Raw genomic sequence first — 24,105 nt, 5'->3', positions numbered from 1 at the left:
TGACACGTGGCTTGGCAACGGCTCAATCGTAAATCTGATTTGACAGTAAAGAGACCAAGTAAATGAGACACTGTTACTTCACTTCTCAGCTGCAAACAGTTGTGGGACTGCACTGGACGGCCCCATTCTAAGAACCTCTTAGGCACTTTGCACCCCCCCCCCCCACGTGAGCTAACAGGGTCAAACCCGGAATGCCCAACGCCTGCTAGGAAAAGTAACAGAAATACCCAGCAGCCCTTCCTGCCCTAGATGTGGCAATACACACGGGCTTCAAACGCTTGCCGGGCAGGACACCAGCTCTCAGATGGGGCCACAGCCACTGCCACCAGGGCCGCCCCATGAGCACACCAGGGCTCCAAGGCACTGCCGCTCGCATTCCTCCCCAAGACAGACCTGCCTCTCCGAAAACTGCAGACTCCTAGGCAGTTTGGACCAGGTTCTGAAGCTGCCCAGGAGCAAACGTAACGATAGCAATGCCGGGCCCAGAGGCAGCAAAGAGAGGCCGTCTGCCTCCACACCCGTCAGAGCAAATTAAATTCATCTGATGAATTAATGTAATTACTTCAAGTATGATTTTTCTGTATGACACACTTGTAGTTAGCACCGTCAGGAACTGTCTGCTCTGAGAACCTAGAAGTGGTTTTTACAATTTCTGAGAGCTTTAAAGTCCAGCATCAAAGCTCATCAGTGCCAGTCCCATGTGGAGACTGGAGAGCACGGGCGGGTTTGGGGGATCATCCTGCACCTCCCACACCACTGACAATGTCAGGGGCAGCATGGGCAGGAGGAGGGTCTAGACCTGGGCCCTCTCTGAAGAGCCCAGAGGTCACCTGGTCCAGTCCCCACTCTGGGAAGGAAATCCTAGGAGCACCCAGAGCTGCTGTTTCTCCTGACACCAGGTGGTCAGCGCCTTGGGGTGAGGTTCTGGGCTTTTCACCTTTGAAAAGGGGGACCCCTGAAGGAGGCTGGGACTGTGAGGACTGGGGAGAGTCAGGACAGGGCATCTCCCCCCGCATCCCATCCCTCCTGCAGGAGCCAGCTCCCCTCAGGGCAGGTGTCCTGAAGGCGGGAGGGCGGAGCTCACCTTGGCCTTCCGCAGCACATGCCCCCGGCAGGGGGAGCCGCTGGCCGGCTGGCCCTTCCTCAGCACAGCTGCACTGTTCACCGGCACGGGGCCCTCCGCATCGCTGGTCTCACAGCTGGACATGGGTGAGCTCTCCAGGGTGCGATGCCTGAAAACCGGGGACTGTCAAGGCAGAGAGAAGACCCGAGTGAGGTGTGGTCTCCGTGCCCGTGGTGTGTCCCAGCAGGAGGACTGCAGGTTTCAAAGAAAACGCACAGGGTTGGGGAACAGGCAAGAATGAGAAGGAGAATGACTCCACAGGGTCAGCACCGGGTCTCATGGCACTTTCTCCATGTCCGTTACAGACAGGACGGCCGGGGGGCTAGGAGGCCGGCAGGGGCCCCACCCCGTCCCTCTGCACACTGCTCTGTGCTTGCAGAGAGCTCTGCGTGCACACCTGCCCTTGACCACCGGGCAGCGCCAGGCACTGGGCCCGAGGCTGGCGGCAGCGTGGCCCAAGCCCAGCCTGGGTGACACCGGGGCTCCCAACCATCTGTAGCATATACAGAGGCCAAATGGAGAGGTCTTCTGGAAGACTTAAAGTGGAGTGAAAACCCCCCCTCCCAACCCCCCAAAGGGGGTACAGGCTGCTCCTCAGGGGAGAGTGCTGGCAGTGAGCTGGGCCTGCCTAGATGAGCCCCCAGGGCCACAGACGCCCCCCAACCCCATCACTGCTGTGTAACACATGACCTGAAAACACTGCTTGGGTTGTTTAGCATGCTGTCAAGCAGAACACTGCTTTCAATAACCTTAAAGTGGGTCATTTAGGATCCCTACCAGGGGCTGCTGACCCTGAACGCCAAGCAGCCAGCTTTCCTCATGTTCTGGCTTACCAGCCATGCTGGCCGGGAAGGAGTCAGGGATGGAGTGTCTGGCAGAAAGGAGAGACCACCACCATCTCTCTGTGAGAGGCCACGCTGAGTTTGTAAGGCAGCCCATGACAGTCCTCTGGGACATACACCCAACCACCCGAGTTCTGGGGAGGAGGGCTGGGTAGGAAGAGCAGGGAGCTGCCAACACCAGGGCAGGTGATGGCAACCCAAGTCCAGGGAGAGCCCTCCCAGGAGAGGAAGCCAGCAGGTCCTGTGGTCTGGGTGGGGAGGCTCAGTCCCATCACCACTGGACAGAGGGGACCCTGGGGATGTGTGGGGTCACCACGAGAGAGAAGGGACCCCCAGGGGTATGCGGGGTCACTGCTGGAGAGAGGGGACCCCTGCAGGGATGCGGGGTCATCACTGGAGAGAAGGGATCCCCAGGGGGATGCAGGGTCACTGCTAGAGAAAGGGGACCCCCAGGGGATGCAGGGTCACTGCTAGAGAGAGGGGATTCCCAGGGGGATGCAGGGTCACCAAAGAAAGTAGCCAGTCTGGAGATGCCTGGGTCTGGAGGCAGGGGTGAGGTGGGGGGTTTCCAGTTTGGAGGTGACCTTAGGGAAAGCAGGTTTGGCAAGTGGAGAAGTGAGCAGGTGAACAGGACACTGTGGGAAGACACAACTATTTCCAAAACCTTAATTTGGAAGGGGAGGGATGAGAGGTAGGAGGGAGACTGCAGGGGGCTGGGTGTGGGGCCCAGAGGATGCAGAAGGGCTCTGAAGGAAGGGGGTGGGCAGGAGAGACCCCTGGGGGTGATGCGGCCATCCCTGCAGGAGGCCAGGGCCTAATGGGGTCCACCCCTGTGGAGGTCACGAGGGGCCCAGAAGCCATGTGTCTCCAGCAGGGCCCCACCTCCAGTTATAGTTGACCTCACTGTGCTGGGTCCTGTCCAAGCGGGACGCTGAGATGTGGGGCGGCTTGGCCCTTGGGTGCCAGCTTCCAGTGTACTCACACTCCCTGCATGTTGTTCTCACAGGGGGAATCAATGTGGACACACACGTACCCCGCAGGCTTCCTCCCTTATCAGAACACAGGCTCCCTGGGGGCAGCCCTTCTGCCTACTGCGCCCTGTCCCTGGGGGAGCACATGGCCCCCAGCATGTGCACTGCCTGGGTATGTATTCATAATTTGTTGAATGAATGAATGAACACATGAACTAACAAATACATGAATGATGAACCCACACTGCCTCTGCCCAGGCACGGTGCCATGAGCTATCACAGATGCAGCAATGTCATCATCCTCAGTTTGTGGATGACCGAGTGAGGCCTCGAGAAGGGACATGACCCCAATCCTGTCTCTCTGGCCCCAGAGGCTGCTTTCCTAGAAGCTGCGGCTGGAGGAGGTGGTGCACCATTGGTGTCCTGTTTTCTGTGATGAGAGCCCCTGCCTTGCTGCTAGAAGCAGCTCTGCCAGGCGAGGGCCAATTTCTCAAAGTTGAGTTGAGGGGTGGCTGTCAAAAGGGACGGGGGGATGGGAGTTTCAGAGAAGGACAGGTTTAAAGTGGGAGGTGGGGCGGAGAGCTGCGGGCCCCTCTGAGAAGGAGCCTGCATCCAGGGCTGCTGCCCCTGCTACACTGTGTGTGCTTAGGCAGGGTTGCTGCACTTCTCTGGGCTTCTGGTTTCTGGTCTGTGAAACGGAAGGGGTGACACGAGACTCCCCAGGCTCTAGGAACCCGAGGGCATAGTCACGAGGAAAGGACAGCAGTAACTTCTCAGTGACTGCTAGTCCAATCAGAGCAAATGGTGAGTCACTGAAGGTGATAATTCATGTTGCAAAGTGACTCCCACTCGTTCTGTGAGATCTGAGGGGGAGGCCGTGTTTCCTGGCACCTGGCAGGATTCCCAAGACGTGCTGCACGTCTCATAACAATCTGCTACATTAGATTAAGGTGTCTAGCTAATGAATTGGAATCGAATTAGGACATGGTTCAAAAGAGATAAGAAGAGCAGTGCCTCTGATCATCAAATGGGAGAAAGGAAGGGAAATAGGCTCCGGTTCCACCACCTTTCCACAGAGAGAAGAAAACACGTCACCAGCTCAGAATGCACGTTGACTCAGAACATGTGGCGCTGACCTTACCTGTGGGCTTGATGTCCCTGACCTGGGCTCGATGGCCAGCCCCAGGGTGACCCCGCCAGCCAGGGCCTTCTTCAGGCTCTCCGTGACTTCCGTCAGCTCCAGCTCCAGGTTGACACGCTCTGCCTCCTTCTGCTTACACTCCTCCTCCAGCCTCTTCAGCTTGTCTTCCAGAACCACCTGCGTCTTCCTACCTGAAATCCCATAGACACACTGTCACTGCAGCCACAGGTGAAGGTCTCAGATGACAGAGGATCCGTGCTGGAGCCCATCCCAGGAGCCCTAGAGACGTCTTTGCCTTGAGCGGCCCTGACCTGCATCCCTAGTACAAAACTCAAGTCCAGCTGTTCTTTAAAAGAGCAGAGGCCCTTCCTGACCACCCTATTTTCTTGCAGCTGGAAGACTGTGGACTGGAAGCCAGAGCCCTCAATTCTCACAAATCCCAGAATTCTAGACCCAGGCCTCAACATGCTCACCTATGCACATGGGACTCTAAGCAGATGGCTGGCGGAGGTGTGGCTGACTTGTAGTCTGACTACTTCCCTGCTCTGATGGTTCTACCTTCTCTTCCGGAGTCCTCTCTCTTGCCCGTCAGGTCGACTACAATAAAGCTTGTGCCTCACAGAGCTGGCACATTCACTTATTCATTTTATTTGAAATGTGTTTCAGTGACACAAGGAGGCAGGTAACATGGCCATTGGACATGCAGAACAATGGATTCCAAGGGGTCGCCTGACTTTTTTGTGTGTGGCCCCAGCCTTGTCGGAGCTAGTCTCACTTCTCTGCATCTTTGCTATCCTGCAAACTTGGAACAACAGGAGGAAGCAATCCTCTTGCTGTCTTATTGCCCTGGAGGCTCCCACACAGGCCTCTGACTCCGCGTTTGGTTCCCTCCAGGTGGCGGACGCCACGTCCTGCCCCTCCTATGGGTTATCTCCCACCTGCGTAGCCTACACCTAACCTCCCAGACTTTAAACTCCAAAAGCTCTCCCTGTCATAAAAGTCACTGAGGCGCAGAGTCAAGAAGGGCTGTAGCTGCTGGCTGACTGCTCTGTGAGCAGGAAAGCTACGTGAAAGCAGCTGTCTTCCCTTCTGGACCTTCCTGGTCCTCTGTGTCCCAACAAGGCCAGCCAAATCCAAACCTGAGGAGTCGGTCTTGCCCCAGGATCAGGGCCAGTCTTGAGCTGATTACATTAAACGGCTCCATCCCCAGAACCAGGAACTACACAAATGAACAAGCCTGAGCCAGAGACACCCCCCAGGCCCAGACTCAGCTCCCCAACACTGCCTTAGGTAGGACTTCCCCTCTGAGAGCGTCTCTGCTAACCTGGCCTATTTCCCTGCTCCCTTCCAAGAATTCAGACACTGTCCCTCATCCTGCAGACAATCTTTGCAGCCAACACACGAGGCAGGGATAGCTCCTGGCACCATGGGTCTCTGGGAGCAGGTGAGCAGACCAGGTGAGCAGGCCAAGAAGTGGTCCTGGCCTCCTCTTGTCTAGTCCACTGTCCCAGGCCATGGCACCTGCCCCAGGCTTACTCATACAATGCTTCCAAACTACAAGCAGCACCATTCGGGGAGATGTGGCCTTACTAAGGTGAGACCCCATGGGCAGAATGGGTGGAAATTGAGGCGCTAACCCAAGGAGGTGCCCAGGCTGGCCAGAACCGTGGCCCTCATACCAGCGTTTACTTCGATGGCAGCCCTCAGGTCTCTCCTCTCTTTCCGGAGCTGGGCCAGCCTGTTCCGCAGGGTTTCTTTACGCTTTAGCAGCTCGTCTTCTTTGCTCTGCAACCGCTTGGCATCGGCTTCAACCCGATTCTTGCCATATTTGTACTGGTCAGCATCTTGGGGGGAGAAAAAGTAGCCAAAGAAAATTCAGTTTAACCAAGCAGATAACAGGGTAATTCATAAAACTTGTTTAAAATCAGGAAAAGAAACTCTAATCTGGCTATTTTGCTAGTTTGGTAAGAAAAGGAATGGGACTAGTTTGAATGGAATAGAAAGGTGAGTAGGGCAAATTTCCCAATGGTCTGAATCAAGGTGAGAAAATGAGAACATCCCATTAACTCCCTATCCTTTGAGGCAGGAAGGCTTGATTACAGGATGAGCACTCTATAATCAAAATCAAGACTCCTCTCTGGGATTTGTGTACTTCTCTCTTTTTCAGGACACTTCTGTAACATGGCCAAACCGAAGCCCAGTGCCTGTGCTATCTGGCTGTCAGGCTGACTGGACAGCAGCTCTGTCCCCTGCGCTGGGGTCGGTGCAGCGAGCATGCAGGCATCCACTGAGTGAGTGAAGGATGGAGAACATGGGGAGTCTTATGCGGCGGTGCCCAGACCCAATCAGCTGAGTTTGAGCTCCAGCTTGTTGTATCAGCTGTGAGGCCGCTTGTCCTCTCTGGGCCTCAGGTCCCTCATCTGTGAAGTGGTCATTTTCAGGGCTCTTATGAGGGTCAATTTAATATTTACGAAGCATTCCAAACAAGCACAATGCCAGTGCTCATTAAATAAAAGGAATGCATGAAGAATAAAGAGGAAACCAGTCTTTAGGAAATCCATCAGAGTCTTGACCAGAGTCACACCACTAGTTGATGTCACATTAACATCCCACCCCAAGCTTCTTTCCTCTAATTAAGTTGAACTTTTGATAATACTAAGTTAGAGACCCTCTCTAGAAAAATAGCTTGAAGAGATGAAGATGTCACAGGTGTGATGGAGGGTCACCAATTCCGGAGCTTCCACTGCCTTCCACACATGATCACCACTCGGAGGTCTGCTGCACATCATGTGCCCCGTCATGTCTTCACGCCCCACAGCACCCCCTGCAACACTGCACTTGTTTGCCTGCATGTCTGCTGCCCCACTGGGTGTGCAGTGACTTCTGGGCAGGAACATGGCGGAGACATGGGCCAGAAAGGAACCTACGAGTCTGGGCTGGCAGCTAATCTCCATGAACCTCAGCTTCACCCTCTATAAAGCAGAAGCAGGAAGGCATACCTTGAGTTTTAAAAAAAAAAAACATGATATTTATATTCAAAACCTATCTCACAAAACTATGCGATGCCTGGGGTGGGGTAGACACCCCCCAGCCGCTGTAATCACTGCCAGTGATAGCTGATGCCTCAGAGCCCTGTCCACTCAGAGACAATGGCCAGCCACTTCCAGCACCTATCCTTGATGCTGAATTCACTGAATCCTGCAATGCAAACTGTCAGGATTATGATGCAACACTGCGTTTATGAAGGCAGGTGCAAAATCTTTCATTTGTCCCCAGGGCACTTCTCCTCACTAAAAAGAAACAAACAGAAAATGCACACACAGAGCATGATAATAGGAGGATCTCAGTGTGAGGATAACAAAAGCAACAATTTGAAAGAAAAGCACTGCAATGAGTAGCCAGGGTTAGGACACGTTCCACAGACAAAGTCCACACCCTGTTCACTTATTTCTGATCAGATATGTTTCCCCAAGAAACTGGTATGTAATAACCTATAAATATTCACATCTTTTGGTTCCCATGCAGTAAACCTCATCTAGTCTATAATGCAACTGGCTGAATTCAGCAAAAACATAGAATGCAATTATTTTTCTCTTTTGTCACCATTAGATGTCACCAAAGTTAATAAAGATTCCCTACAGAAGGTCTCATAAAATAAAGGAATAAATCACCTAGGAAATGAAATGAGCAAAGGCACTGGGAGAAAAGCTATTGAGAAGAGATCCCAGGAGGTTCGGGCCCTGCACAGCAGAGCTTTCAGGCACAGGCTTTTTCCTCCCTTCTCCACCCCTCCCCAGATGAACAACACTAAAATTTTAAGTGACTGTAAATACACCCAATTGCATTAGGGAAATAAGATTTGCCAGAAAGATAAGGTCAAAATAAGTCAGCACAATAAAACTGTGATCCAGCTGGCTCCCAACCCGTCTGCTAGAAATGTGCGGATGAGGACAAGGAAAGTGTAGACAAGGTGATGGGCAGAGTACAAGTTCCCTTGGGGTGGAAGCAGCCAAGCCCTCCTGGACAATTCCAAGGCTCGTCTGGGTATACGACGGAAAAGGCCGTCCTCTCCATCCCCATGTCCTCTCAAACTCTGAACATCCTTCAGTGCCGGCAGGTCAGTAAGTCAGGGAGAGGTTACTAACTGGAGCCAGCTGGCCAACCTCATCTTCACCAACACAGACTGGTCTACTGGTGACACTGAGCCAGATTCTGAAAGTATACACACAACTTCCCAAGCCGTCTTATCAAACCCATCACTGAAGCCTACCTCACATCCTCCTCCCCTGGGAGCCCCCAGCAAGCCAAATCCACTTAGGAGCTCCTGAACCTTGTAAAAGCCTGTGCCATATACCTGCAGATCTGCCTGTGAGCATCTTCTTGAGCTCAAAACAGCTCGATGCCAACTGCCCGGTCTTATCTGTGCAGCCCCGGCAGCAAGCAGAGTACCTCAAAGAGAATAAATGCTGCCGGGCTGGCACAATGAATGGGTGCCCACCATCACCAGGGCTGAAGCAAACACACACCCATGTGCACAATGTTGTCACCTAAATTAATCCATCTGCCGGTAAGGTGCTCAGGTAGGTTGAATCTCTCACTTGTGTCTTCCTGCTTCTCTGCTCAGATTTGGAGTGTGAAACCTGGTAGTTGCACTGGCCAGCTGTGAAACATTGGGTGAGCCACTCGGTCTCTCAGACAATATTTCTGCCCTTGCATAAGGGGCAGGTGATTGTACCTACCTGAGATGAGGCTGGGAGAAGTAGCAGGAGAAGGTCTGTATCAGCTCACAAACCATAAGGCGCTCAGGAAGACGCACCCCTTACCAATCCTTATATGGCTCTCATGCTTGGAGGCCCATGCAGTGCCTCAATTACTTCGTCCCAGAAACCACAGTGGCCATTTGTCTCCATCTCCAACACAGGGGGCTGAGCTTAGAGCATTTATACAGCTTGACTAAGTCACCAACAGATCGGGGACACACATCAAGGTCTCCTGACCCAAAGCCCCAGATCCCTTGGACCTACTCCATCTCCTCCTTAAATACGTTTGAACACGTCAACACATCACAGACCAGCCCGGCTTCTCCTTTATACACAATGGTCATCAAAGCTGAGTTAAAAACTGTCACCATTCTTTAATCCAGCAAGGAGGGAGGGTGACAATGAGTAGAGTCCCCTCTCTCCAGCTTACCCCCATGCCTGGCATCTCCACCTGAGCAGGTGGGGAGGAAAGATGGCTCTTACGGCCCCTACTCTGCAAACTACACCAAGAAACTGAATGATAAACTTACTTGAAGATGTTCGCTTCACGCCGGCTGTAGAATCTACCTTTTTTTGCTGGCTGCTCAGAGTCTTCCCTTTCCCTGTAACCCCACTAGAGGCTACTGGGGGCTTTTTACCCTTCACCTGTTGACATAAACATGTAAGAGAATTAAAAACAAGCAATAAAGAAAAATCTGTTTTTCCAGTAAATTGTCTCAGTCCCTGAATCATTCATATAAGCGAGCACAGATAGGAAAAATGAAGGGAGCAGAACACCAGTCTGATCTCCAAACACTGAGCTGCTATGGTTTTCCTGCGCAGGACAAGCAGGTGTAGAACTGAGCTCCAAGGCAGGTGAGGAACTTGGACCTGTCCAGTTGGGATAGAGTCAAAGTTATATGTATTTCTAAGGGGAGATTATAAATGCTCATCAAGACATTGGCACAGGCAGTTGGGTATCTGAGAGCAGTGGGTTGAGATCACTAAACGTTTGTGTTTCTAAAAATGAATGGTTTTTCTCTCCAGGGGATGCTCTTTAGGGGAGAGGCATGGCCGAGCATCAGATTTCTGCTTGGAGGGCTCTGCCGCTGACTGATGCCCTCACAGGACACATAACTACCTTTTGATTCGCTGATGGGCAGAGGATGGAAGCCAAGGGAGAGCACAGAACAGCACAAACTGAGTTTTTTAAGTAGCCACAGGTTCTTAAAGAACATTCAGCAGTACCTCTGCTCCTTTGCTGCAAGTCAACAAGTGCCGTGTTTTGCTTAAGGGAGTTGTGTGTACCCTCACTAGGCCATAGATCTAGCCTCACTTGGGGGAGGCAGACAGACCTTGCTGCAGATTCTGGCTCCATGACTTGGGATAGGCCGAGCAAGTCATTACAACTTTCTGAGCTTCCATTTGCTCATTAAAGAAAATTAATAAAGATACTGACTTCTCCCTGCAGCATTCCTAAAAAGGCCAGGTGACATGCCAGACAGGGGCACAACACGCGGCATACTGTAGGTGCTCAATAACCAGGAGACGTCTCCGTTAAACACTTAGGTGCCCTACGAAAATGACCAATAGAGCACAGGAAAACAAAAGGTGTGATAATTCAACTCACAAATGTGTTCCTACTTAAAGTGGGAGAAATGAATAAAAACAAGCACATAGAAACGATGTATCCAGTCATTCCAAAGTAATCTGGGGACAATCCAAATGCACAAGGTGGTGTACTTTGTCCCACAGATTCTACCTAACGAAACTTTAATGCCAACTAAAAAGTAAGTCCTTTGACACATATGTGTTCACTTAGTGGAAATCTCCAGAGATCTGAGCAGCTTGGCTAAAAATCAGAAACAAATCCTGCCCTGTGATTTGAGAGGTGATGGGTTGCAGGGAGCTGTTGTAAGCCATCGCTATGTGAAATGCCAGGACCCTACCAGGCACTCTGTGTTTCCTAAAATTACCCAAGAAACGGAGGGAAATTGGGGATCCCTGGGTGGCTCAGTGGTTTAGCACCTGCCTTTGGCTCAGGGTGTGATCCTGGAGACCCGGGATCGAGTCCCACATTGGGCTCCCTGCATGGAGCCTGCTTCTCCCTCTGCCTGTGTCTCTGCCTCTCTCTCTCTCTGTTCGTCTCTCATGAATAAATAAATACAATCTTTTAAAAAAAAAAGAAAATGAAAGAAAAGAAACGGAGGGAAAAGAGAGTATAATTTAAAGTATACGCATCTGCTATTTGTTTGCCGAGTATTGCCATGTTGTGGTGCTTGGATTTGTGTGAGAAGGACACAGCATTCTTTGGTGGAAAATGCATGAACACACAAGGTTAGTATTTACACGGAAACCTCATTGTTTGCTGTAACTGTGGGTGTGGAGCAGCTGGCAGTTCAACATCAAGGTTATTATCATTCGCTCATAATCCCAAATCCTCATTACCATCTTACTCGGTTTTAGGCAGTACACTTTCAAACTTGTTACGGAAAAACACTGTGGGACCCTGAAAATTCTAGTTAACGTTTAAAGATCGAAAGCAATTACTACCTGGAGTCCAGCGTTTCTTGTGTACCTATGGTAGAAGCATTAAAAAAGCTGGATGTGCAAGAATCTTCTGGAAAGTTTTATTGCCCCTGTCCTTTTAAAAATCTTTGCCTTTAGTCAAATTTTGTAATGCACAAAATTCACTGGGGAAATTTCCAAGAATAGAAAGAGAGCCAGATTTAGGCCAAGAAATACAGTGCTTCAGCCACGAACTAGTTAGGAGTGCTTAATCAAGTTCTTAGGCAGCCAAACGTTGATTGCATTTGCAAATTCTATTCTGGTTGAGGCAAAGATTCCACCTCACCCTTGATGAGTCTCATCTGCTACAGGGTTGGTGACTATGCCTGGCAGGAGGACCACGATTCAGATAATTCTAGAACAGGATGCAAGGAGATGCTGTACCTGAGAGCTGAGCCCGAGAGACGCCCTCCCCAGAGAAGAGGGGTTAGTGGCAGACTGAATGAGAGGCAGACCGCAGGAGGGAGGGCATTTGTAATGGTTACAGGACAGTTTGTCAGGAGACGGCCTAGAAGCCTTTCTGTCAGCAGGTGGGTAGCGAGCAAAGATTTTCGGAGACGGCAAGTTATCGTACAGGACCGCGTTATCATAAAGCACCTCTTCTCCCAGGCCTCTGGCACAGGAAGCAGGAGGGCCGTCTTCGGGGTCCCACTGCAACACACAGCTTCGTCGTTAGTACCCTCGGCCACAGAAAGCATAGCAGAGATTTTAGCATATTGAGACATTATTAGTACCCCCCCAAACATGTATATGTACCCCACACTGTTACCAATAAAACACACACACACACACACACACACACACACACACAGAGAGACGGACAACATTTCTACTTTGAGAGACTTCAGGAAAATTTTCTTTTCTCCCGAAATCATTCCCAGGGTAACTGGCTTAGGACATTTTTGTTTGTTCTGTTTTTTAAGGCAGAGAGAGAGGAAAAATAAAAAACTTATTTGACATTTCTTTCTTTAAAGAACCAGATTTTTGAAGCCCTAATCCAGAGAGCAGAAGCCACATGAGGTAAGGAGAGGCGGGCCAACCTGGGGGCCCTGAATCTTGGAGCTCCAGCTGTCCCCAGAAAGCAACTTATGATCACAGCAAAGCACTTTCATTTACAGCAATGCCTATGTCCCGGACATCATTTGAAGCGCTTCTTGGGTGTTGAGCCATATAATTTCCACAGGAGTCTCAAGATGCAGGGGGAAACTGAGGCAGAGCCGTGCTCCTAACCGCATACAGTAGCAGGCTCCCCCAGGGTAGAAAGTACCTCCTGACCCTCCCCATCTGGCGTGCAGACATCAGGGACTCGGGTATCAGGGGTGACTGTCAGCATGCACCCAGGGACCAGACTCCTATGGCTGAAGAAAGTGCAGTGACCAAAACATAGTCTGTTGTAAGGAAGAAATGCGATCATTGTAGAAAAGAGGATGTTTCAGCAAATAACTGATACAATGGCATTGTCTTAGCAGAAAGCTTTTTCACAAAGGACTAAAATAGCTCGAGCCGCTTCAGAACGTGGACATTAAAGCATAAATGGGAACCTAAACTCACAACCACAGCCTTTACGTTTTAAAGGTCTTTATAAATTGCTTTGCATTTACAAAAAAAGGAGAGAAATATTAATTCCTATGTTATGCTCATTTCACCCTATTTTTATATCCTTCTGGCAGCGTCTCCTTCTGCCAGACTGTAATTACAGCCTTTTGTTACCAAAATAGGAACAGTCTGAAATCTCACGGGAGGAGCACTTCTGTCCCTTTGCAGCCGCTCCGACGTGTCTATTTTTGTCATGCGGGGACCCTCCTACAATCTAAACACAGCGGCCCACGCACACAAGCCTGGACGGGATGGCTCCCTGAGGACGACCGCACATTGTTGTCCCGGGTGATTTCAATGCTCTAGACTGGACAATCACCTCCCCAAATACCAAAGGATCAAGTCACATGGAACACTTAGGAAACAGATACTCCATAGAGGTTTCTAGATTAAGAGCATGTCAAGAGATCCTTTGGGAGACTCACTTCAATCTTGTGCTGGGCATAGGGGGAGGGCGGGTAGCCATAAGGGGTAAGGATTATTGAAGTCGATGTCAGTTTTGGGCTCAGAAAGGATGAACTTCATAAAACTGAGAAAGGAAGCCTTCCAAACGAGAGGTTGCCTGGTATTGGAGCCGGTGTGGAGAGGCACAGTTAAAAGAGGGGCCTGAGCTTCAAGGAAGCCCTCACTAAGCCAGAGAGCCACAGAGACGGTGCATAGGACCTCACATTTTCAACACTACCGTGCATGTGCAGGAACAATTGCTAAATGCAAAGTTCTTCCAGAATGGTGGGGTTTTATCTCTGAGACCGAGGACACTGTGGATGCTCTAAAGAAAGCTCATTCCTGGAGGTGGCCTGAATCCCATGACACAAATCTAAGGGCATGGGTAAGTGTGTGTGTGTGTGTGGGGGGGGGGTGTGCTCATATGGTCCTGTAGCTTCCACGTGGAATGTAAGGAAGAGAGGAGAAAACCTTTCAGGAAAAGGAGCACAAAGGGGCCTTCGGGCAGGAAGGTCCAGAGACAGGTCTGGGTGTTGTCTGTCCAGCACAAGTGGTGGCTGAGGCCAAGGGCCCAGAGAAACAGGCCGCTCTGTGAGCATGAGTGTGATGGCTGGGCCTACAACCAGGGGTACGGCTGCTCAGGAGCTGGTGGCTGCCTAGGACAGCCAGGAACCACCCTGAAGGTGGCACGGTGCCTGGGAAGATGCTGAGACGGCCTGAGAACCCGTGCTCACGATGTCACCATGCAGCCTTCCCTAAATGTGTGGGCTCAGGGGAGGAGGGCTGGGGGTATCACGGGCACCAGGAGCCCCTCTAACCCTGGAGACCTTGGTGGCAGGGGTGGAGGTAGGAATGGGGGGGGGCCAAGGAGCTCATGTTTTCTTACTGGGGCAGGACTCCCCCTTCAACCCCAGCCCTGACCACCCCAGCCTGAGACAGGCAACTATCTGATGGACCTGTAGTCAGGGTTGGGTTGAAGTGTGGCTCTGCTCCTACTACCCCTGCCCCCGCCCCCACGTCCCAGCATAGACCCTAACATTCATGTGAACCTGCCAGGCCTGGTCCCTGCTCTGCTCTGCTTCCCCCTACCCACACCTGCAGCCCCGCTGGACCAGAAGGCTGCTGGAGGACGGAGGCAACGTCTTCTCCATTGTGTCCTCCACTCCTAGTGCAGAGCCCGGGTGCTAGGGGATGTGCAGAGAATCAGGAAGGCAGGAAAGGATGGGCAGGTAGGATGAGGCAGGCAGGGAGGAGAGACTGTGTGATGAGAAGCCCCTTTCTGGAATCTAGTAATGAGCCTGCAGAGGAATCCCTGCAGGAACCCCAGGGCAGGCCCAAGTGGATGGAAGGAAGAACATTCACGACCAGATATCCAAGACCCTGGGGACACATGATGTCACAGCACTTGGTCACTGGCTGGCCACCTCTGGCCCACACACAGTAATCTTTTCAGTGTGCTTCTGTTTCTGAGCTCTGGGAGTCCCTGTTTGACCTCCACTTCCCGCAGGAAGGCTGTAGTCTCCTGGTTCCTGCCTCAGACAGATGTGGGTTTATGACCATGGAAAACAGGTCGCTGACTGGGGACTCCATCAAAGTACTGAGAAAAGAACGGGTGAGCAAAACAAGAAAAAAATTTAAAACACTTTCCAACTTCAAAACCAACAATAATCAACACATTCTGTGCCACCTTTGAAGAATATCTTGCCACAGATGCCCATTTTAAGTTCACCCAATACTGGGGGGCCAATGGTAGGATGGTTTCTCCAGTGCCTCTCCATGAGCCTGCCGAGTCTGTGAGCCTCACCCCTGGTGGCCCAGAGGATGGCACGGGGCTTGGCCTGGGGAGCGTGCAGTATGGCCAAGGCGGTGGCAACATTTTCTTTGCGATGTGATTTCTCTGAGCTCTTCTCCAAGCGTTCACTGCTCAGTGATAACTTCTACTGTGCTCTATTTTGATGTATCTAAGTTACAGACTTTAATGTGCTTTCCTTCACTCCGTATTCTGGGATGTGCAGCATGATACTTAAGGGAGAGGATGCGGTTTTCATCCTGGCCGAGGGCACAGCAGAAAGCCCTCTGGCTTTGGGCCTGAAGTCAGGAGTCCCGGGTTACAGGAATCCTCCCCAGCCTCAATTGTGACACAACCGAGCCTGGGCCATCCTAGGAAGGGCACACTCACCGAGCCGTTAATGCATGGGACGTCATCGTAATGCAGCGCCATGCCACTGGGGTGGGCGTAGCCGTTGGTGGTGCTCCCCAGGTACGGGTTGGCAGAGATACCGCGCCTGTTCATGAAACTGCAGGACAGGAAGTGGGTTAGACCCCTCTCAGTAATCTAGAGTCTTACCTGAGTCCAGCTGGACACTCAGGGCCTGGCCCGGCAGAGGTGTGGTGTTCATGAGAGTGACGAGGATAGACTGCTCACCTGTAAAATCAGGGAAGCAGCCACCCTGCTGGGCTGTGGCAAGGGTGGTGGGAACACATGCTGGACACAAAGCAGTGCCTGGCACGTAACACACGTAACCGTGTTTGAGACTTGCAGCATGTTTCACTTCTGTAGTGCACAGCGGGGGCACGGGGCCCACCGCCTGCTGGCTGGGGCACAGCCTCCACCCTCCGCTGGTATGCGCTGTAGCTGCCTGCCAGCATTTTCATGCTTCTTCCCTGAGCCTGTCAACGTCAGTGCTCAAGGGCAGACACACAGCTGGCGAAAGTGAAGGGTTTACCATCTGGCCTTTCTGGTGGAAGTTCATGGACCCCACATTCTTTACGGCACCTACTCTGCACTCATGTTTCAAGCTCCCCACGGTCATGTAGCATTACTGCCACTGCACCTCAGTGCCACTCACCTCCCACCGTCCCTCCCACCCCTGAACTTAGGGGAGGCTGACAGTGGCCAACCAGTGGGGTCCCTCTCCATGCACACTGCACTGGCACCCGTGGTGCTCCCAGAGCAGAGCACTGTACAGCCTGTAGCCACCTCTCTGCTTCTTCCTGCCACCCACTGCCCTGTGGTCCCCTCTGCCTAGAAGTACTTTTCCCAAGCCCCTGAGGGGGTTCACTTCCCTGTGAAAGCCCCGTGAAAGCCTGAGCCCCACAGTAGGCAGCAGCCCCACCCTCCACGCCTCAGAGTCGCTGTCCTTCTGCTCCTTGCATATGTTGCTCATCACCATCTGACCTGTCGTGTGATTAGCTCATCCCCCAGAATGTCAGCCTCAGGAGAGCACAGCCATGGTCACTCTCACTTGTTCTGGACCTCAAGCGTCAGGCCCACGGGGCTCTCGGCAAACACGTGCTGGATGCACGGCATGCCAGTGGTTCACGCATGAAGTTGTTTGTTACAAGTGGCAGATGTGAGTGTCCAGGGAAGAGAGAACCCAGATAGCACTTTCTCTAAACTAAAATTAATGAGTAAATAGCTAAACTAAAAAAGTGTGGAATAGAAAAAATATATATGACAAAATAGATTTAAAAATATACATATATACATATGAATATATGAAACATTTTTAAATGTAGGCCCCACAATCAGCGTGGAACCCAACATGGGGCCCAAACTCACAACCCTGAGATTAGGACCTGAGCTTAAATCAGAGTTGGATGCTGAGCCTGCCCAGGTGCCCCCCAAAAGTGTATTTTTTAAAAATTGTGTTTCTTTGCAGGATCTTACATTTCTGTAGTAACGAGATGCATAAAAATGGGAGGAAAGAAACTGGTGAGGGCAGGACAGGGAAGGAGGTCTCAGGCTAGGCCTGCAGTGGCCGGGGGTCCTCCCAGCGCTCAAAGCACAGGCACGCCCTCTGCTGGGCAAAGGCGGGCACGCCAGTCCCACCTCACACAGGCTCTTTAATGTGTACAACCAACAAAAATGTATAGGATTATTCTGTACTTAAAACACAGAAAATTCGGTACAGGAAAAGGAAATGTGTTGAAAAGGAAAATGCGCGAAGGAAAGACAGAAAAATTCAAGAACTTAAGTCTTCCACCATGACAGAGGACTTTGTTTTGTTTTGTTTTAAAATACGTATTTAAGGTTTTCTAATGTAAGTGTCTCACTTGAGGGGATTTTGGGGTGAGGCACCCTGCATAAGGCTAACACACGCCCCATACGGTGCTCAGTGACTGGGTGTCTAGAGCCGTGGTGGTGGTGCCCCTCACATGCTTGCTGTGTGGTGCCAGGCACACAGGGCACAGATGCCAGGATGGAGCAGGGTCCCCCACAGTCAGGACAGAGCTCAGAGCGGTCACCAGCAGGGTGCTGTGAGTCATGTAGCGTGAGGACAAGTGAGTCACAGACACCCGGGGTGGCCCAGGTGGAAGAGGCCTGGGATTTACATGGAGGGACCTGCACCCCAACACAAGTATCCGGGCCCTAAGCAGCATGTGGAACCCCGTCTATGGACCAGGCCCCCGTCCTCTGCCTCAGAGCTCTTTCTGTAGGAGGGGTTTTAATCAAATATAAAAGTGGAAGTGAGACAGGAGAGCCCATGCTACTTGTTAAAAACATGAACCCCTCAGAGGAAGTACACGTACTGTGCAAAAAATACAGATGATGTAAGGTCGCCATCTTACCACGGCCAAGTGTACGGTCCTGGGGCAGTATGTGCGATCACGCTGCTAGCAGCCAGCACTGCCCTCCACCCAGAGAGCTTACCCACCTGAAACCCCATCCTTATGATACCCCTTCCCTCGCCTTGCCCCAGGCCCTGACCCCACACCGGCCTCCTGCCTCCATGGATCTGCCACAGGACTACATCATATAGAACGTGTCCTTTTCCCTCTGCCTATTTCACCCAGCAAAACACCCTCGAGGTTCATCCCTGTTTAAGGGGTTTCCATGAGAAGGCGACTCAGGTTAACAGGTCCCTTCCAGTCTGTCACTGCCCTCTCTCTGCCCACACTGATCTACAGCCTTTAAGCCACTACAACTACAGCTTGCTCACGGTCTCCAATGGAGCATGGCTTGAAAACAGTTCCAGGGAAAAAAGTCAGAATGTTTCCCTTGTGTCACATAATCTATGCATCTCATTTAAAAATAGGCTAGGCCTTGGGAAAAATAGGTTCCAATTGTTTACCATTATTAATATTCCTAAATCGTGACTTTTCCTGGGAGAATTTAAATTACTATTTTTTCTTTAACTGCCTCCTTCCCAAAATATACCATTGTCCTCTCCCCCTCAGACGTATCCAGTGCACAGACACTCCCCCTGACGACCTTGAAAGGATTCATTAACCGGCTGCCAATTTGCATAAAGGCAAAAATTAATTTAATCTCAGGATATTTATCATACTGGCAAGATGCCATATTTTATACTTTGAACATTGCTTGCTTGTTAAATCTCTTCTCTCAAGTTTTATAAGAATGTTTAGCTAGAAAACTGAAAAACGAAAATATCCTTTATGGCTAACATTTATAAAGATTTTAATGAGGTAGCAAAAATTCCAGCAGTCGTAAACTCCTTACATGCATATTGTTAATCAATAATTTTTCAATATTGCAATCTACATTCCTTTCTCAAAAATGTGACCTGCCCACATTTCGTTTAGATTAATATTGCACTCATTTGGGAAGTAGAAGCTGGGTTTTGTTCTAGGGGAAATACTGTTACTCATGCTTCTCTGAGGTGTGGTTATTAGTTTGCTGATTACCGCTGAGGACACTCATGCATAAGGAGAGGCCCCGTGATCTAATAAAGTTCCAAAGAAGCAGTTAAAAACCACAAACTCCTTTCTTTCATGTTGCTCTAGATGTGGAGATTTTGTAAAACCTGGTTTATGGATATTACATTTCTTTAAAAACCACTTGATTAAATGTACTCATTTAGTACGTGTGCTGAATGATTAAGGGGTTTGCTGCAATCGACCGCATGCTGTCGACTGGATAGGGTGTGTTTATGGAAAAATAGTGACTATGAACAGAAGAGTCAGTACTCGACTAGGTCACCCTGATTTCACACAAAAGGCAATTGTAAAAATGGGGAGTCTATACTTTAGGAAACCTCTAATGTTCATGGAGATTTTCTGGAAAAGTCATACAGAAATTAATTCATGCTGTCAAGGCTATTCACCGGAGTTGGGTGTAACATGTGGCTCAATCCCTCATAGGAGCCCACGTTGCTTCCACTGGCCCCAGAACATCCTGGCCAAACAATAAATGTTCATTCTATAGCACCACTTGAGAGATACATGAAGACCACTGGAACTCCCTGCAAACACCACACGTGTTAAAACTAGATGGTGGAGCTCATGGACACTGGGTCTCTCCATCGCAGACAGCACTGGTGGGTCTGCCCACAGCTGCCAGTGGGTTTATCATCATGGGCGTCTGATACAACTCCATCACCTGCTTTGTTTTGAGCCATCTGTCCTCAGCCTCCAAAGCAGACGTCTCTGCCAATGAGGGAAGAAGGAGCAGAGGTCCAGGGATTGGAGACATGAGACCAGAGGAAGCTTCAGATGTGGCTCCAGACAGATATCGCCTCCCCTAGCCTCATCTCTACAAAAGGAGCTGGAGCACTGAGAGGTAATAGAGCCCTTGTCTAGAATTTCCCCTTAGGAAATGCCACACAGAGCCTGAGTTCCCTCCTCCTGGTCCAGAGCCACTTCCCTCACAGCCCCAAGGCACAGGCTTTAGACCAGTATTACTATGAAACCAGTTTAGCCTATTGGGCTGCCTGAATCTCAAATGCCTTTGGGTCTGCAGACCTAACCTTGAGAACTGCTGCTATGATTATCTTTGTCATCATTATGTTATAGATATATGGTTCAAAAAATGTTTTCATATATAAGCCTTTTTAAAAAATAAAAACCACAACAATAAATAAAAGTACATGACCAATGACTTTGAAAATTCAGCCCTCATTACTTACAGTAGATGTAAATTATCTATTGCAAAGAACTGTCCCCTTAATACAAGGGTCAGCAAGCTACAGCCCATGGGCCATACCCAGCTTGCTGCCTGTATTTGCAATAAAGGTTTATTAGAACTAATAAATGGGCATTAGCATGCCCATTTGCTTATGTGTGGTCTGTGGCTATGATGGCAGAGCAGAATAGTTTTTACACAAAACGTTTGGGCCCCAAAGCCAAAAATACTTACTGTCTTGCACTTTATAGAAAAAGTTTGCCACCCCTTCTCCAATAGAAAAACAGAGAGGAAGAAAATGACAAAAAATTCAGCAAAGTTTGGATCAATATGATACAAAAGGGAAAGTCTAGCTGTTTTCTCCCCTGAGTCTATGCACACAAAAGTTAAAAAAAAAAAAAATAGTGAAAGAAAAGCATAGTTTGGCTCCAGAGCCAGTTCACAGGGATCTTACCAGAAGGTCTGTTTGGCCGTCTGAATGACGTTCGCAGATGTCTCCACGTCGATATAGTCGTAGTGCAGGGCCCCAGGGTCTGTAGAGGATCCTGTCTCAGCCAGCAAAATCCCAATCCATCTGCCCATGTCCTCAGAAGAGGAGGCCTAGGGAGGAGAAGGGAGAAGCATGCATGTACTTAAGTGATGGTAAGGACTCTCACATTTCCTCACAGCAGGACAGAGACTGCGTGGCAGCAAAGGGAATGCGGCTGGAAGCACGTGAGGGGCATGAAGAAGCAACGGAGACGTGGTCTTGGCCTGAGTGATGTGTTCACTATCTTATTTTGGGGAAAGACAGTGGGTGGGAAGTGCAGGAATTACTGTGTGGAGTTAAATCTCAGCTGAAGGAAGTTGCCTATCAAGTGTCATTAATTCCACAAAAAATCGTGGCCAGAAACAGCAGCCTCAGCCAGACTGACCGGGAAACCCCACGGGGCCTGTGCCTCTGTGGGCCCCAAACTCTATCCCCCTGAAGCCCTTGTTGGGGCTCCTAAACCAGCCTGAAATGGCAATCTTAATTCTCTTGATTAGATGGTACAAAAAAACTTTCTTCCATATCTACTATGTTTACATAAGTGTAAAAAAATATTTTTGTGGTGCCCAGGTGGCTCAGCTGGTTAAGTGTCTGCCTTTGGCTCAGGCCATATTCTAGGGTCCTGGGTCGAGGCCCACATCGTGTTCCTTGCTCAGCAGGGAGTCTGTTTCTGCCTGCCCCTCCCCACTGCTCATGCTCTCTCTCTTTCTCTCTAAAGTAAATAAATCTTTAAAAAAAAAGAAAAAAAATATTTTCATTAAAATAACTAATTTTTAATATGAAGATCTATTAAGTTTAGCTTAACAACTTAAAGAAAATGAGGTTTTATATTTATAGCCTTGACAAGTTGAACACTGATCAGAATACACGTAATTGTAAATATTCCCAGAGCTATTAACATGAAAAAAGCTATTTTTCATGTGTTCACCGTGTTTGCTAGCAGTAACAAATCCCTCCTCACCGGTACTGAGGCCACAGGACAAAGCACAAAGACTCCAGTCATGTGCTCGAAGAGGGGGAATGTAGCCAATGTTCATGGAATCAAAATGAATTAAATAAAAAATCCCAAATGTGTTATTTTCATTGGTCTTTCTGTCCTTTCCCAAAACAAGATCTACAGCCAGAATGCATCTATAACTAAATCTATATTGACGTGTCTGTTATTATTTTATCTAAGCATTATTACTTATTTTTATTTTTTAACTGTTTCTAAAGATTTTATTTATTTATTTGAGAGAGAGAAAAAAAAAAAAAGCACAAGCTGGGGGAGAGGCAGACTCCCCGCTGATCAGGATTCCCACACAGGGGCTTTAACCCAGGACCTTGGAATCATGACTAAGCTGAAGGCAGACGTTTCACCTGACTAAGCCACCCAGATGCCCCTATCTAAGAATTTTTTAAAGATTCATTCATTTCATTCATTTATTTATTTATGAAAGACACAGAGAGAGAGAGGCAGAGACACAAGCAGAGGGAGAAGTAGGCTCTATGCAGGGAGCCCGATGTGGGACTCGATCCTGGGATCTGGGATCATGCCCTGAGCCGAAGGCAGGGCTCAACCACGGAGCCACCCAGGCGTCCCCCTATCTAAGCATTTTTCAAAGTATTTTAACACACTATGTAACATGTGATTGATACACTTACACTAAAGCTTATTGTTTTCTTCATAGTTTATATAATTTTCTCATAGCTTGTAAAAAAATAACCCTGTGTTGTTAGACTGAAATTAGAGGTATTTGTTTGATCTCATGACTCAATACAGAAATAGAGATGGATGTGGGTGTATGAATGCACATGTGTGCATATGTATACTTATAAATGAATACATGTACACAACAGACAAGTGCATGAATACACACACACACACATCTGTTTCTGATTCCCACCAGGAGGAATCCACTAACAGCTTTCTGGAGAAATGGCTGATTCCAGGCCTAGGCCAAGAAAAGGTACAAGAGGAGCCGGGCATGTCTCATCAGAGCATAGCGGGGATTGTGGCTTCTTATACAGGGACACAGCAAAGGCCTCAGGGGCCAGCTCGAATGGCCTTCCACTGGCCAAATCGAGGATAATTCCATCAAAGTAAATCATGACAATAAACCATTACAATCACTGATTAACACAATATTCTCTGAATCCCCACTGAAATACATACATGAAGCGATCAGTAATTAAATGAGAGAAGGAGAAATCTTTCTTATAGATGATGCAAACTAATAAATATAGAAGGAATAACAGAATTACAAAGTTCCCATTTAACGCTTGTCATCATAATGATTATTTCAGGTAAGCATCATCATGTACGCTAATGTTAGCAGGTGAAGCTGTGAGTGATAATGAGATATTTACAAAGATGACCTCAAAGTACCTTCCCACATGATGCTTTTAAAGACAAAGGGAAAGCCCCGTAAGTGTGCAGGGGGAAAGCTGAGCAGACACCCTGCCCAAGGGGTCAAAGTTAACACCACTGGTTATGGGGCAGAGTGACAGGTGCACTTTCCTGGTAGGATGTGCTGTAACACCCACCACTGCCTCCATGGGCTCCAGCCAGGGAGCTGATGTGGAGCCCAACAGCAGGGAAACATCAGATGGCACCCAGATGGAGGGGCCCTCTACACAGGACTGGTCTGTACCCTCCACGGTTCTGTGCTAAGAAACCAGACAGCTGGAGAAAGAGACAGTGACTGAGGTTACACAAGGTCTGGGGTTTCCTCTTGCCTGCAAGGGACACCATCGAGCTCAGAAAAGCCAATTAAGATCTATGAATCCTGTTATCTAACAGGAGTGTGTGAATGTCAATTTCCTGATTTTGATGACTACATTCTGGTTTTGGTAAAGGAACACTTTTGTTTTTAGCAAATTCACAATGAAGTATTGAGGGAGTAAAGGGTCAACATGGCTGTAAAAGGTTCTGAGAAACTTTATACAGAGGGAGAGTAACGGAGGGAACATAAGAGACCCCGCACATGGGAATATGTTACTGTTGGGGGATGTGGATAGAGGGTACATGGAAATTATTTTTACTATAGTCACAACTTCCCTGAAATTCTGAAATTATCTCAATATGAAAGTTAGTATGACCTTAGAAAACATACAGATTACATTTACTGGCTGGTGCTCTGTATTTCATGAATGATCGAGGCAAGGTAGCCTGTGTATCGGGTACTATGTGGCTCTGTGTGTGTGTGCGTGCGTGTGTGTGTGTGTGTATGACTAATGACCAGGACATGGAGGAAGGGGCCACCTCCCTCACAAAACCTGGGAGCTGGGAGCCTGCCCCACCTGAG

General features: G+C 49.3%; 1 protein-coding gene across 6 annotated transcripts in view; it reads right to left on the bottom strand.

Annotated features, from left to right (window-relative positions):
• Nucleotides 1-24,105, bottom strand: part of AFAP1 (actin filament associated protein 1) — a 144,246-nt gene that overhangs the window by 5,978 nt on the left and 114,163 nt on the right. For 5 of the 6 annotated variants that reach the window (XM_055326388.1, XM_055326390.1, XM_055326389.1 and 2 more), the window contains 6 exons: nt 20,744-20,889; nt 15,604-15,721; nt 9,368-9,482; nt 5,757-5,921; nt 4,078-4,268; nt 1,085-1,246 (listed from right to left, as the gene is read on the bottom strand). In XM_055326388.1, the coding sequence (XP_055182363.1) occupies nt 1,085-1,246; nt 4,078-4,268; nt 5,757-5,921; nt 9,368-9,482; nt 15,604-15,721; nt 20,744-20,889 (897 nt within the window). Of the gene's footprint in view, nt 1-1,084; nt 1,247-4,077; nt 4,269-5,756; nt 5,922-9,367; nt 9,483-11,768; nt 12,036-15,603; nt 15,722-20,743; nt 20,890-24,105 lie in introns of all 6 variants that reach the window. The other variant, XM_055326393.1, reaches the window with a different exon arrangement.

This window comes from Nyctereutes procyonoides, unplaced genomic scaffold (genome assembly GCF_905146905.1).
Source record: "Nyctereutes procyonoides isolate TBG_1078 unplaced genomic scaffold, NYPRO_anot_genome, whole genome shotgun sequence".
Lineage (NCBI taxonomy): Eukaryota > Metazoa > Chordata > Mammalia > Carnivora > Canidae > Nyctereutes > Nyctereutes procyonoides.
The sequence above is the reverse complement of the archived record's forward strand: the minus strand, read 5'-3'. Positions and strand labels throughout refer to the sequence as shown.